The 14,355-nt window shown below is 40.0% G+C and overlaps 1 protein-coding gene and 1 non-coding gene across 2 annotated transcripts; one reads left to right on the forward strand and one right to left on the reverse strand.

The window, feature by feature from the left end:
• The first annotated feature begins 2,023 nt into the window (after nt 1-2,023).
• On the forward strand, nt 2,024-2,095 carry trnat-cgu. The gene has a single exon. It is a non-coding gene; the product is annotated as a tRNA-Thr (tRNA).
• A 6,791-nt stretch (nt 2,096-8,886) lies between these two features.
• Nucleotides 8,887-11,753, reverse strand: pla2g10 (phospholipase A2 group X). The gene is made up of 4 exons (XM_041957849.1): nt 11,680-11,753; nt 10,467-10,635; nt 9,691-9,797; nt 8,887-9,097 (listed from the first exon to the last, which is right to left on the reverse strand). Exons 1-4 carry the CDS (start codon nt 11,714-11,716, stop codon nt 8,949-8,951), a joined length of 462 nt encoding a protein of 153 aa, XP_041813783.1. The 5' UTR covers nt 11,717-11,753; the 3' UTR covers nt 8,887-8,948.
• Between the last annotated feature and the right edge of the window lie 2,602 nt (nt 11,754-14,355).

Raw genomic sequence — 14,355 nt, forward strand, 5'->3', positions numbered from 1 at the left:
GAAAGCAGCCAGAGGAAGCTTGCTGGGTTGCTGTGGTACATCATTTAGCTGGTCAGTTATCAGAATTCAAATACAGAAAATGCACTTAAGTCTCACTCTTGTTTACATAACAAAAGAGTTCTGTACAGAAAAAAAAACTGTGGCTGTTAAACAAACAAAAACAAATATTCTCACAGATTCAGGGCACAGGAGTATTCTTGCACAAGCACAGCAAAATAAGATGATACTTCAAAGCAATACACCAATAAATAATTAAATAGATTGCTGCAGTAATACTTCTTATTCTCTCAGGGAGGGAGCTGCTTGGCGTTCCCCATATGAACAAAAATGCCCCAGATCCATGTGATCTCTGACAGGAACATACTGTATCTCTCAGGTTGTGATGTAGAAGGGGTTTATGATTACCAAAAAGAATCAGGTCCATGTGACATAAAATTGATTATAAGCACCTAAAGCAAATTAAAATCCTTCAGATTCACTCAAGGATGTGTATCCTGTTTTCTCATTGATGGTACAGTGACTTGCTTTTAGGACATTTTATTCAATAAAGCTTCATCTTAAAGGCACAAGGAGCACAAATCCTAAATAAGAGAGAAATAAGAAATCTTTATTCCCTAGAAGGATTATAGCTTCAAACTTCCCCCCAAAACCTTGGGACTTGGAAACAGATGTATAGTGTACCTGCAAATGATGTGACTTGTGGGTGAAATTAACATAAATGCTATCAAAAATTATTTTATTTTATTTTATTTTTTGTAAAAGGTGAACACTAATGCAAAGCTGGACTTTCAGAGAAACGCTGTCACATTTCATGGTGCTCTGAATTAAATCTGCCTCTGTGCTTTAGTCAAGAGAAGCCCCTCTTTTGGTCTGTGTGCTGATGACTTGCTGTAAGCAGGTCAAGGTGAATACTCCACATCTGTGATTTTCACTGCTAACTCATTCCCAATGGAAATGAGTCTTATTCATTTTTCAAACAGCCTCTAGGATATCTGATCCAAATAAAAGGGGGGAAAAGCCCCTCAGGCGAGGATTCATCTTTGATGTTTTGAAAAGAAAGACAGAGAAAAGCTGCAGTCGGGCTTCATGCATATTGTATTGCTGAGAAAAGAATTACACACAACCTACTGGTTCTCATAGTTATTTGCTATGCAAGCTCAATCTCAGCCTGTACGATACTGATTCAGAACAAAACATCTTGAAGGTACTGCACAGATTGCCATTAAGTTTATTGTCACATACAGTTACACTCTTTACAATGTAGTGACAATTGTTCTCTGCATTTAACACATCCCTAAGGGGTGAGAAGATGCATGTTTTAGCTTGGATTTTAATGGTCCCCAGAAAATTCCTGGTGATTATGGTGACCCCCTGGCCTCCCAAAATTTCCTTTTGAACACACCTTGACAAGGTATGTATTGTTTTGTGTTTTCTCTAATGAGGGGCTTTTCCCATACTACCAACCTCAGGACAAACTTTATATTCCCTTTGAACACACCTTGACACACCTTACAAGATGGTGTGTTATGCTGGCCATACCATCCTACACTTATGTATTGTAGATGTAATCATTGCAGCCTGTAGGTAGCATTACCTTTAGTTGTCTTGAACTGGTTTGTTTCTCAGTAATTTAAACAAGTAAATGCTTTATAATAGACAAAGAGAAAAGACTGTAAAGAGCAAGCTCTCACCTCCTTAGTGCTTCTTTCTTCCTAACAGTGGAGGAAGGAGAGCAGAGACGTCTGCTTGCTGAAATGTACAAGGCTAGAGACACATGTTGTTGCACATGGTAGAGAGCAGCCCCCCCCTGTGGCCGAATTACAACAGTACATTTGTACCAGTAGCATGTCTTGGCAGCTCCCGTGGTTCACATGTATGTTTGAGGGCGGAAGCAGAGCCTCGGCAGTAAATAATAGACAATGGTGGTGTACCAAACCCTATAATACCATCTATCGTGTCGCATATTAGAAGTGTTATGTGTGCCACGAACAATGAAAGAGGGTCTGGGGGACGCTTCAGCGCAGGCGCGGTGGCCAAGTGGTAAGGCGTCGGTCTCGTAAACCGAAGATCGCGGGTTCGAACCCCGTCCGTGCCTTTTGCCTTACCAGCTCTAATTCTACAGATAGATAGGTATACTTTATTTATCCCAAGCTGGGAAATTGCAGTGCAGCAGCAGCATTACACACAGTGAAATAAATGAAAAATTGTGAAATAAGACTATAAAGAACAAACTATACATAATAAAATAGCAAAATAGCGAGCAGTAAAAAGTTTACATACATAATAATAAAATAGCAAAATAGTAAACAGTAGTAATGAAAAAGTATTGCACAAAAAAGAATATCTACAGCAAATGGCAGTGTGTAGAAGATAAAGTGTACTGTGACTGCAAGCATTACACACAGTGGAAAAAGTGAAAATTTTTGATATAGGACTATAAAGAACAAACTATATATAATAAAATATCAAAATAGCAAGCAGTAAAAAATTCTATACATAATAATAAAATATCAAAAGTAGCAATCAGTAGTGATATGAGTATTGTAATTTTTTTTAGCTGTTATTGTACAGTGTAATGGCATGTGGCAGGAAAGATTTCCTGTATCTGTCCCTTCGACAGCAGAGCTGTAGCAGCCTGTGGGAGAAGGTGCTCCGCTGTCTGTCCACTGTGTGATGGAGAGGGTGCTGATCATTGTCCACAATGGATAGCAGTTTATTCAGCATCCTCCTCTCCACCACAGTCTCAAAAGACTCAAGTCTGAGTCCAAATACAGAGCCAGCCTTCTTGATGATCTTATCAAGTCTGTTGGTGTCGCTGGCTCTGATGCTGCTGCCCCAACATTCAACAGGAAAGACGATGGCGCTGACAACCACAGACTGGTAGAAGATCTCTAACATTTTGCTGCACACGTTTAAGGATCTCAGTTTCCTCAGGAAGTAGCGTCTGCTCATCCCCTTCTTGTACACAGTCTCTGTGTTGGATTTCCAGTCCAGTCAAGTCTCGATCACCACTCCAAGGTATTTGTAGTCCTCCACTTTCTCCACCACCTCACCTTTGATCCGTAGTGGCTGTGAAGGCGTCTTCTTCCTCCTGAAGTCGATCACCATCTCTCTGGTCTTGCTGATGTTCAGCCTCAGGTGGTTTTGTTCGGACCACTCAACAAAGTTGTCTGGTCCTTTTGCCTTACCAGCTCTAATTCTGCAGATCCCTTATCTTCCCATATGTGTACATAGAAAAAAAGGAATCAATGTTCATCTTCCTCGATAATGAGATGTATCATTGGAACCCTGCTTCGCTCTGTCTGTTGTCCTGGTCACTGACAAAATTCTGTCTACACCAATATGTGCCCAGATGAATTTGTGGTTAGATTTGACACAGCACTAAATATATACTTTTTTTCTATAATGTTTTAGAAAAGTAGCTTAAATACTTTTACTCACGTGTTTGAACTCAAGCATAAAAAAATGAATAAACAGTATAGAAAAAACAGAGAAAGCCAGCTGTCGTGCAGCAGTTGCTCCATTAGAGGCAGTGTGGGCCTTGGAAATAGGCCCAAAACTGCTACTGCAGAAGCAGTCAAACACAACAAATTAAATGAAAAACAGTGCAGAAATGGCAACCTGAAACACAGCAGAGCATATCCTCCAGATATGAGGATTAAGTATGTGTTTCAGATTTACCCTCACAGTGTATTTAATTATTGCTGTTGCAGACAGTTTTGTTTTGAAGATTGCAGGTAAAACTGCCTGCTGTCATTTTTGCCCACTCTGCATCAATCAGCAGATTGTGTGTGCATTTTTCAGAATTTCATCAAATGTAATTCAATCATGTTTTTCACACATTCCATTAAGTCTCCAGTGAAAATATGTTTTCAAATCACCTTGTGATAATTTCATTATAATTATGCACACGTAGCTGATAGTGATTTAAAGACTGCAACAGTTTCCTGGGTAACGCTCCGTGTTGCAGCATCAATGATTCATATCTGGTTCAGGCTGCAGCGTATCATCACGTTCTGTCTGTTTAAGTGACTCTTTGTAAACTGACGCATGATGATAGGAGGGAAACAACTGGAAGCTGCTGCAGAGGTTACAAAAACCTTAGTCAGCAACATCCACAGCACATTGCTGGTGGGTAATGTCCAACCTCCAACTACCATCATCGTGAGTTGAAATACTACATTTAGCACATAAATCAGTACCTTGGCCTTTGAAAATGATATCCAGATGGCAAAATAGCTGTTTCTGAAGCTTATTCACCATGATGGTGCACAAGAATATGATCCTTTATGACACTATGAGCATGTAAACAAACAAGACGCACCAAGGTTTGATCTTCAAGCAGATATTATTATGGCAAGGTGGTATAAAGCAGCTTGTTGATGGGGAATTTGTGCTTAAAAAATGGCACATATGCAATGTGCTGTCAAGGCCATTGTGATTGACATCTATTAGTAAGTTCATGCTGCAGTGCCAGCAGCTTGTTTCCATGGTAACCTGGATGATTTCTTTGCGAATAGTGTCAATAATAAAAAAAAAACTGAACCCATAATCCATGACAGAAATATGAGATAATGCTTTGTTTTACCTTGTTTTTTCCTCCCCAGGAGGATTTACTGCCATTGAGCTTTTGATAGTTGACTTGACAGATGGCAAGAGAAAAAATAAAGTGAAACATTTTAAAATCCATCAACCTCAGCTGATATTACTATTCAGTTATAGTTGCTCAAACAAGTCTAGAGACGGTTTAAATTAGAAAAGAATACCATCTTAAAAGAATGTTTACCATTAAAGTGTATGTGTACCTGCGTAATATGACGCAATCTCACACTAGTGAAAATGAGTGTGTCACGTACCATTTCCTCCAGCAAGATTAGGAAAGCAATTATCAGGAGCATTCAAAATAGTTCTGCCTTTCACATCTACTATTTAAGTTCCAGATATAGCAACAGAATAAGTGTCGGCGTTCTTTATGTTTTAATGGTTAAACTTTTTCTGCCCTTTCCAGTTTTTTTGTGGGGCAGATGGAGGCTGTGTGGTACAGGCCTGTGGAGAAACATGGAGGGCGTATCCTCACTGAGTCTCTCTTGCTTCTCCAAGCTGGCTATATATATATATATATATATATATATATATATATAAAGAATAAGAGCTGCCCTTCCAATTAGGAAACAACACAATGCAGGAAATGTGCTGTCCTAAGGAAAAAACAAAAACATGTTCATCGAATAATGCAGCTAATTGGCCAGATGGGGTCACTAGAAGCAAAAGTTAAAACTTCTTCAGCTTTGTTGTCATTCTCAAACTATTTAACACCATTATAGCTTGTTTCCCATATTTCTCTCCCTGTCTCCAATTCCCTCCGGGCATTTTCTGGCTGCTTCAATTCTGGAACAACTCATAAAATACTGTAAATTTAGCCCCCGGTAGAATCCTTAGGTAATGATTGATGATGCACACAACATTCTGTATACAACAAATTTGTATATCAGCACCAGTACTGGCTGGTTGTATTACCATGTAAATAAGCTGCTGAGTAGTGTGCAGATTGTTTGTTCCCTTTCTAAACTTTGCCATCAAAATAACTAGTGCACTGATTATTATCATCAAACTGGTATTCTGTCTTCTCTCTTGAAATGTTCATATAGACAAAATTACATTACTTGTTTGTACAATGCCTTTAAAACTCTTTACATTTGAATTTGTAATTTACTAGGCCTGAGCGTTTATACAAGCACTTCCACCTTTGAGATGGAACCTCTCTGTCATCTGCAAATAAAAAGAGTCCTCAAGGGAAAAAAAGAAAGCACAAAGGAGGCTAAAATAGGAGGAGGAGGACAAAAGAGTCTGTAACGTGCAGTATATTGGCAGCGGGTCCAGGTCTGCTGTTGGCTGCACACACATTGATTTCCTTGTTTGTGTGGGCGGTAGCATTCTAAACTACATGCAAATGATGGTAGCCCATCAAAACCATGAATTCAACTCCTTGTAAGTTATTATTTAGGAACTTTATATTATTAAAAAATGCATAGTGCATCAGTAGATAGTTGCACAAACAGACCATACTTTCCAACGAATAACAAGAAAATCCTCTGTGTTGCAACCATCCATGCACAATATGCCTGAACACAACAGTCCAAGCAGGGATGCAGCTCTTATGCTGGTAAGGAGTCATAATTTGTTCTGCACATGATTGTTATTGTTTATGTTTTGAACTGTTTAAGCCAAGACTTCATTGTGTGCCATCTGGCTCTCAGCTGGGGAGCCAAACAGTTGATTAAAGGACGCAATTAGCGTGGAACTGGTTCTGTCAGCTCACCCGGCAGGGATTAAAGAATGCGCTCATTCACTGTGACAAACACGCTGTCATGCATATGTAGGATAGGCTAGGCGACCGGCATTTCTTCAATCACAGGATTTCCTCAAGAGCGCCACACTGCTCCAGAAATGTTCTCATGAGGTCAGCTGAGTTAACCAGGAATTGTGTGTCAGCTGCAGCCAATCTCAATTGCTGCTGATCAGTGTGAAGTAACATTGGATTATTACGTGGCAAATTCTCAGCAGAGTGTTGACAATTAAACTTGTTGAGGGACACGGTGCACAACTGACATGTCTTTTGAGTTTTAAGACGACCAGGCAGAGTTTGAACTTTTAAAACTCTTCAACAATGACACCCAGGGGGTCCAGTCCAAAGAGGGTGTGGACGAGATGCTTCAGGTAATAGCAAAGGCCGACGCAGACACAGGCTGCATGATGATGGCAACGAGCAAAAGTACACAGGACAAGTGAGAGATCATCAACAAAGTCAAGAGCTGAAATCCACTGAAAGGCCACTTCCAGGCAGCAGAGGCAGCAGGGGAAAAAAAGAAAGGACCAGGATTCAGGAGAGTCTCGTGGGTTCATGAGAGACAGCAGTCTGGGCAATTATATGGACACCTTTTATGATACAAGGAAACAGCTATTTACCATTCATTAAATCCACCTTAAAACCACTTAGAACGCAGGAACAGTTGTCAGGCATTTCAAGTCTCCCTGCAGCTCTGATTAATCAAACTGTTCTCTGCACTGTTACTTTTGCTAAAAGAAAAACATTTAAGATCAGAATATGTTTGCCTGAGAAAGCACAGCCAGTCTTATGCTAAGTAGATGAGGGTACTGCCACAGTGAAGAAACAGCTGCTGACCCGCTGGAGGTTGGACAAAGTCAGGCTTGTGTGTCACAATGTCCTGGACCTGTACCTGCCTACCTGCACCTGCCCGTAAGCCTTCTGTATCAATCATCCTGCTGCCTCCTCTGTCTGCGTTTGGGTCCTATCCTCGTCACTCTGCACAACCACCCGTGAGAAAGTGTTTGTGGGCTATGACCCAGATAAGTATTTCCAGTCCTAGACTTTGGACACTGCACCACAGCATCAACTCCTGTGTCAGTCCACACTCATGAGCGGCGCACTCATTCAACAAAGACGCTGTTTCCTGAGTGAACTCATGGACGATGCATAGTGTAAAAGCTCTCTTCAGAGGAGGGTTTTGTTTACTGTGATTACAGCCATCATGGTGTTACTGCTTTGTGGGTGTCAGAGGGGAAATGAAGGCTTTGACTTTGACAGTGGGACTTAAACCAATTTGATCCGAAGGAGGTTCCCGAGCCAAACCCAAAACCAACTGTGGTGGACCAAAAATAGAGACATGTAGAAGGTTCAAACCCACACTCAGTAACAGGCACCTCCTTTTTAGGAACTCCAAATAAAATCTGTTTTTTGCAAACAATGAGAGTCAGTTTTATTTAATTTCATTATAAAATACTGTCTCTAATTTTTCAGGTGCGTGCACATAAACGCTCTGCTCCTGTAGAGTCAGTGGGCTTCACATTTAGTACTTATAGCACCATCTACAGGTGGATATATAGACTTCACATATTCCAAACCAGGTAATGGTTTGATGAAGCTATTTCTAATGTGGCGGCATCCCACTGTGCAAAGACTGGAGAAGTGAGATGTTTCTCTTGTGTTCAGCACTGCAAAAAATAAATAAATAAATAAAAATTAAAAAAAAAAAAAGAGCTAACTTTGAAACAGCCAATGAGGTCATGCACACGGTCATGATATTTAGGGTATGTGAGATCACTAAAAACTATTTAGTGACTGGAACATTAATGGGAATGTTCCTTAACGCATAACAGTCTGTAACTGTGTCGTGATATTATCAAAACCTTAGAAGGAAAGGAACACGCTAAGAGTTTTCAAACACATTTTCCAGTGACACTGTAGTTTTTAACTCAACAAAAGCTAAAGCTCAGCTGGCTGTGATGACCCTGAAATAACACAGACAATCTAGCTGAAATATTTCATAATGGGTTTTGTAAGAAAAAAAAGGATAGGAAAAGGAAAGAGACTTGTGTCACAGCAGTCTTTAAATTAGAAACCCAGGAAAACCTCAGTTTGCCTATTAGCTCACTACATGTCCAAATAGCTTTTTTTGAAACCTCAGTGAATGGAGTGTAGTCATGGACATTCCCAAAGCACAGTGAGTCACAGTTATAAGGCAGGCAATGCCCTGCTCACTAGTCCAACAAATACAAGTACTGTTGTGAGGACCAGCTATCTGATCTTTCCCTCGCTGATTAACATTTGACCTCCGTGACTGAGTTTCAGCAGAGAAACGCTCAAGTTGCCTTTTCTTTGAGTCAACCTACTGCCTCCATAATCCTCAGGACTTTCCAGGCAGCCGCAGGAATTCATTTAATGGAAACTCTTTAAGGGTTTCAGTCGTAGTTTTGTCTTTTATTAAAACAAAATTGCTTTCACAATTTAATTAAAAGAGCCTGATAATGAAAAAAAAACACAATATAAGACAAATATTTGACTATTTTACAGCAATGTCATTATCCTTATTACTGTTACATGTCTTATTTACAGAAGGCACACAGGACACGCAGATGCATTTAATGCGTCAGTAAATATTACACATTGGATGTACATAACCACAGAGAAAATCTGGCCATAGGGCGTATTTCCGGATGAAAGGTGCTCTTCTCAAACATTTGGCAGCGTCTCTGTCACACTTGCACAGCAACTTTTCACATTTGTCTTTCAAGTCATCTGCAACGAAGAGCATACACGAAAATGTCTTGTGACAGTGAGAAGCCGTAAGGAGGATTTTCAGTAAATATGCATGTTTTTGAGCCTTTTAACACTGTGAAATTTGTCTTGATGCTAGTCTTGGTTGTGAGTGCTACACAGAAGGTCCAGCTTTATTCAGTTTGCTTCTCAATTCATCTGAAAATGACTTAAATCGGGCTACTGAACATAAACTTACAAGGAACAAACAGCAACTGTAAATATAATGAATTAATTTCACATTAATTTAGTTCAAGAATATCATAAACAGACGGCTTTTTTTTTGGTACCTTAATGTGTAAATGTCATTAAGGCTGTCGCTATTTATAATCAGCAATTACTGTAGTTTATGGGGGCTTAAAATGCTGTAAATACATATGAAAAACTTCCTGTTTTCCCATCCAATCAGCTGCCTTCATGATTATTTCATCAACACTATGGATATTTGTAGATCACACACAGCCTTATCTGTGTCTCACTCTCCGGGTTATCCATGTCAGTGTGTTATACTGGTAAGCATCATGCTTTGCAAAAGTATTATTCGTATTAATAGTAGTAGTATAAAATGCAAATACCACACTCAGCTGTCTTGTCCTCACACGTCCACTGATACTGGTCTGTTTTGGTTTGACAGCCAAGTAGTTCTGCATCTCCATAACAGCAGTCATGTCTGTGGCAACACCTACATACAGAGAGATCAACAGCGTGATAAATGTTTTATTTTGAAGGATGAAGTCTTGACTAGACCAGAAAAGGCAGGGTGACGGGAGCAGTGGGTGGATAGTTACACGGCCCGGTGGTTCAAATCACACCACGGCTATTCTAAAGACGGGGTAGGATCGCAGCATGAGTTTTCACAACAGATAGTTAACAGTTACCCGGTTTGAGGGGGTTTGATGTCTTGTGGTGAAAAAGGAAAAGAAGGAGACGGCAATTAGGATTTGGGTGTGGAATTTTTGGACCTATTTTGAAGCACCCACTGGACCATGTGAGTCTGCTGAATTTGGACACCATCCCCTCCTTCCATCCCATCGCCCAGTATTTGTGGTTCAGTCGACTCATTCAGAAGCGGAAACTGCGTGTATACATGTAGGAGGAGGAGGTCATAATGTGCACACGGCACGTGAGGAGGGGAGGTCTAAACATCACCATTGCGTGCTGAATTATATCTTTTGCATTGCATAATGTATAGGTGGACCATACATAGAGTGTAACCTGAATGTTTACATTCTGGCACACACTATCATCAGGTGTCCAGCTGTGATATTCTTGGAAATAAAAAACAGAGTTTACAGTGTCGTATTTTCTCCTTTCAGGTTTGAGAAGAGTGTGATTAAAGGTGCTGCCTCACCAGTCTGCCCTGTCCCTGGGCCAGCCTTGACCCCCCAGTCCACAGTAGCATCCATACATCATGTAAGCCAAGGCAGATCTCCCTGTGCTGCATTTGATGGCTCCTGCCAGCTCCAGTAAACCTCTTTTTGTCCGCTGGGACCTGCGTGTTGCCGCAGAGGCCACAGCCACTGTGAAGAGAATAAACAACAAAAAGAGGAGGAACAAACTCAGGTCTCAGTCATGTGGTTTTGATGCACAGCACAGTATTCAGGGGTGGACACATTAACAGAAACGCCGCTGTCTCTCTGACACAGTCATAAAGACTTCTTTGCAGAGTCATTGTCTTTCAATAGATTGTTATGAGTTCCTTTTTCTTTTGTCCACCCTCCCAGATGTGAGTTTATTAGTTCCAAAGTTGCTAAAACTAATGCAGTCTAATACAACAGTCCTGCAATGAATGCTACCTTCATGATGGTTGTGATCTTTACTTTTTCTGACAACTATCTTACAGAGGTGCCGCTTCAAGTTTATGATCGTTTTGAAGGCTGTGGTTTGTGGTGCTGTTGGACTGTATTCAGAAAGCGTATCATTTTAATAGACAGAAACACCTCGCTGTATAAAGCAATATGACCATACAGTTGAATCAACCTTTACAAAAAGTTTATCCAAAAACTGAGCATTACAACCTTAATTAATTGTAAGACTGTTGTGTGAGACTGCATTTGTTTTTTGCAAGGTGTACCTAAAAAAATGGCAAAAACCCGATAAATTGGTATGCATAAAGTTGCATTTCTAAATAGCTACAGAATCTAAGAAACCTATAAAAGTACAAAATTTAGTCTGTTTCTTCAAAAGACACTCATCTGTGTGTCTGCCGTCCCACTGAAACTCACAGAGCTACAGCACATTAGTATTAAGACTCACAGGCTTGACTTTCTACTTACTCACACCTCATGAACACCAGGAAGCTAGACTCTGTCTGAACACCTCAACCAGCTTCACACTTGACATGAAAGTTGATAATCTTATAGAGCAAATTCCATGAAGTTAGTTTGCGCTTGCTCTCTTAGAGTAACACACTCAAAAAATCATTGTGCACATGTAAACACAAGTAGTTTACCATCAGTGCTTTTACCTGCACTGACTCCCTCTGTCTCCTTAAAATACCTTTTCAAGCCTGTTGCATTTTATCACTAATAGGCACTCCACTATAAAGTAAGTAATCAACTCACCAGCTAACAGGAGGAGTATTCGGTAAAACGCAGTCATGGCATGCAACAGGCAGCCGAACTCCACATGAGTGTCACTTGGGCTCTGTGAGAGTAGCATTGAGTGGAGAGCTTTTTTTAGGCGAGGTTAGAATAATCTCCTGAGCATCACCATTGGTCAGAAGCTAATCCAGTGTTTGTGAAAGAATACTCCCCCTAGAGGAAGCAACCTGAAGCTTTTTGCTGCTTCCTCTCAACTGGTCCAGGTACAGGTTAAATGCTGCATTCAAGTGCTTTGGACCAGATAAAAAGATGAGTTTTACAGAGATAGAGCACTTTTGGGAGCTGCAGGATCAATCAAACATGCACAAGTAGAAATTTTGGGATGCTGCATCAATCCTGCACCACACGCTTGCAAAGAAAAGTTTTTGACTCTCTTACTGAACCCCGTGTTACATAACAGGCAGGAAGACAAATCAGACACTTTCAATTTTACAAGCTGGAGTCACTCTGGATGCTAATTCTAATTCTGGAAGAGTGGTTTGCACATAAAACTCAAGCCATTTTGAACCTTCTGAATATCCTGTGTTCATCTAGATATGGGAAATGAATTAAACGCATGCAAAAAATAAAATAAAAAAATAAAAAACCCACTGAGCTGCAGGGCTCATTTTTGCTCACACAGCACATATCTAGTAAGCAGCACAATATCTTCTTCCACTTCCTCACAACAAATGCACCTAGACTTGCAGATTATGGTAATTATACACTAATAATATAGTTTTTCCTCCAGACTCAAGCCTCTCATCCATCTTCTTCCCCTTGTAAATAAACATGTCAGCAGGGTGAATTAGAATAGGCCTTCTCTTCATAAAACAAACACTCAAACATACTGTAGCTATTATTATTGTCAGTATGATTTACTGAGCAGAACTCCATGTGTCTAAGTTTAACAGCTGAGATTGTTTATTTGACAAATTGCACATCTGGTTGGAAAAGGGCTTGAATTGTGTCATATCATTGCACTTCATCTTTTTATTATGTTTTCTCAGTGTATATTTTCAGCTCAGCCACACTGGACTCATTCATTCATTCATAATGTGGTAATGTCAGGGCAGCTAAATCATAAAAGACGCACGCTTTCGGTTTTGATAACAGGGGACATATTCACAGTTTTAGGTTTTTTGTGTGATTCAGTTCCTCAGTGATGCTTCTGCACAAAGTGAGATAAGCGCCTCCTCCTGGCAGTTATTAAAGCTGCCATGATGACTGTGCTGCAGGAGCAGACACGTCCCTCACTCCCTGCATATCTGATTATTTTCAGGTAAACTAATCCATTGTCAAAAATCATCCAGTCAACATTTAGATCGTATCAAGCTGAACACACCTGACTGAAAATGTAAATGTCAGTGTGAAGCGTGAATAAGCTACAAATGTGACATAAACTGAACGCAAAATCCTGCGGTTTATGGTGTTCAGTGCTGTTTTAAGGCTGAAGGTGAGGTAATATGCAAAAATACATTATTCAGGATAAATGAGAAGCACTGGACAAAAGGGGTTTCAGCCTGAGAAACATCCAGGGGGTTATGATTTTCATTTTTACTCTTTTTTAAAGAGCAAACTGGGTGTGCTTGAGGAAATAATACACAAAACACATTACAAAACACAATTGATCCAGGGGAGTTAAAATGCAGACTGACTCAACTCTGGACTGTTGTTTTCCCTTTGGCGTAATGGGTTTGGCATTTCACACATGGCTGACAAAATGCAGAAAGTGGAAGAAACTCTGCAAGGTAACCATTTTAGGGGATGATTACTGCTGTTCTACTTTTTTTTATCAAAAACATTTTAATCACTGGATGTGCTGTAATTTAAAACAACACAACTGAACTTCACTAACATGAAAATTAAATTAAAACTGAAAATAATTGCAAAAAAATATAAACTCTTCTTCATCTTCTTCGACCATCACAAGCTCACTCTTGGATGTCCCGCGCTTCTACTTTGTGGTTCACAGTTCCACATTTGCAGGAGCACATGGTCTGAGAGGCTCGAGCTTCATTTCCTTGACGTGGTGGCGCTCTGTCATTTGCCTGAAGAAAACCATTTCCTGTGCGCTCACTGGTTTGTTTTGTTTGCAAATAACAAAACAATAATGCACATCGTGTGGCTCAAAGGCAAACACATTTAATCCACACAGTCAGCCGTTACGTACAAGGAAATCATCCTCATTAGCATACACAGAAGGCAAATTAAATGAAACTACTGCAATGTAACAAATAAGCAACTTAAATGTAGGCCCGTGCATGAAAAAACTTGTATATGTAATTGATTTTATTTTTGTTTAAATCTGAAAATCAATATAATATACAAATACCTCTATGACTACTAATATTGCTTCTACTATAGCAATAATAATAATATTTACATAATAATTACAGCTGCAAGCAGCAATAATCGGGGTCCAAGCAGATTGGAGATTTGAGAGATTATAATAATGAAAGAACTTTGACTCTAGGCCAATCTGTTTTAGGGATAATTGTGAAACTGCAAGGTTGAATATTTCAGCGCCACCTTGTGGTCAGTGAATGTAATTATATGTGCCTGAGTGGTGTGTGGAATTTATTTCAAACCCCCAACCACTTTTTGGTGTTCCCAGGTCTTACGGTTTTTGCTGCACAGCCACTTTTAGCAGAGAAA

The sequence above is a fragment of the Chelmon rostratus genome, chromosome 17, assembly GCF_017976325.1.
Source record: "Chelmon rostratus isolate fCheRos1 chromosome 17, fCheRos1.pri, whole genome shotgun sequence".
Classification (NCBI taxonomy): Eukaryota; Metazoa; Chordata; class Actinopteri; order Chaetodontiformes; family Chaetodontidae; genus Chelmon; species Chelmon rostratus.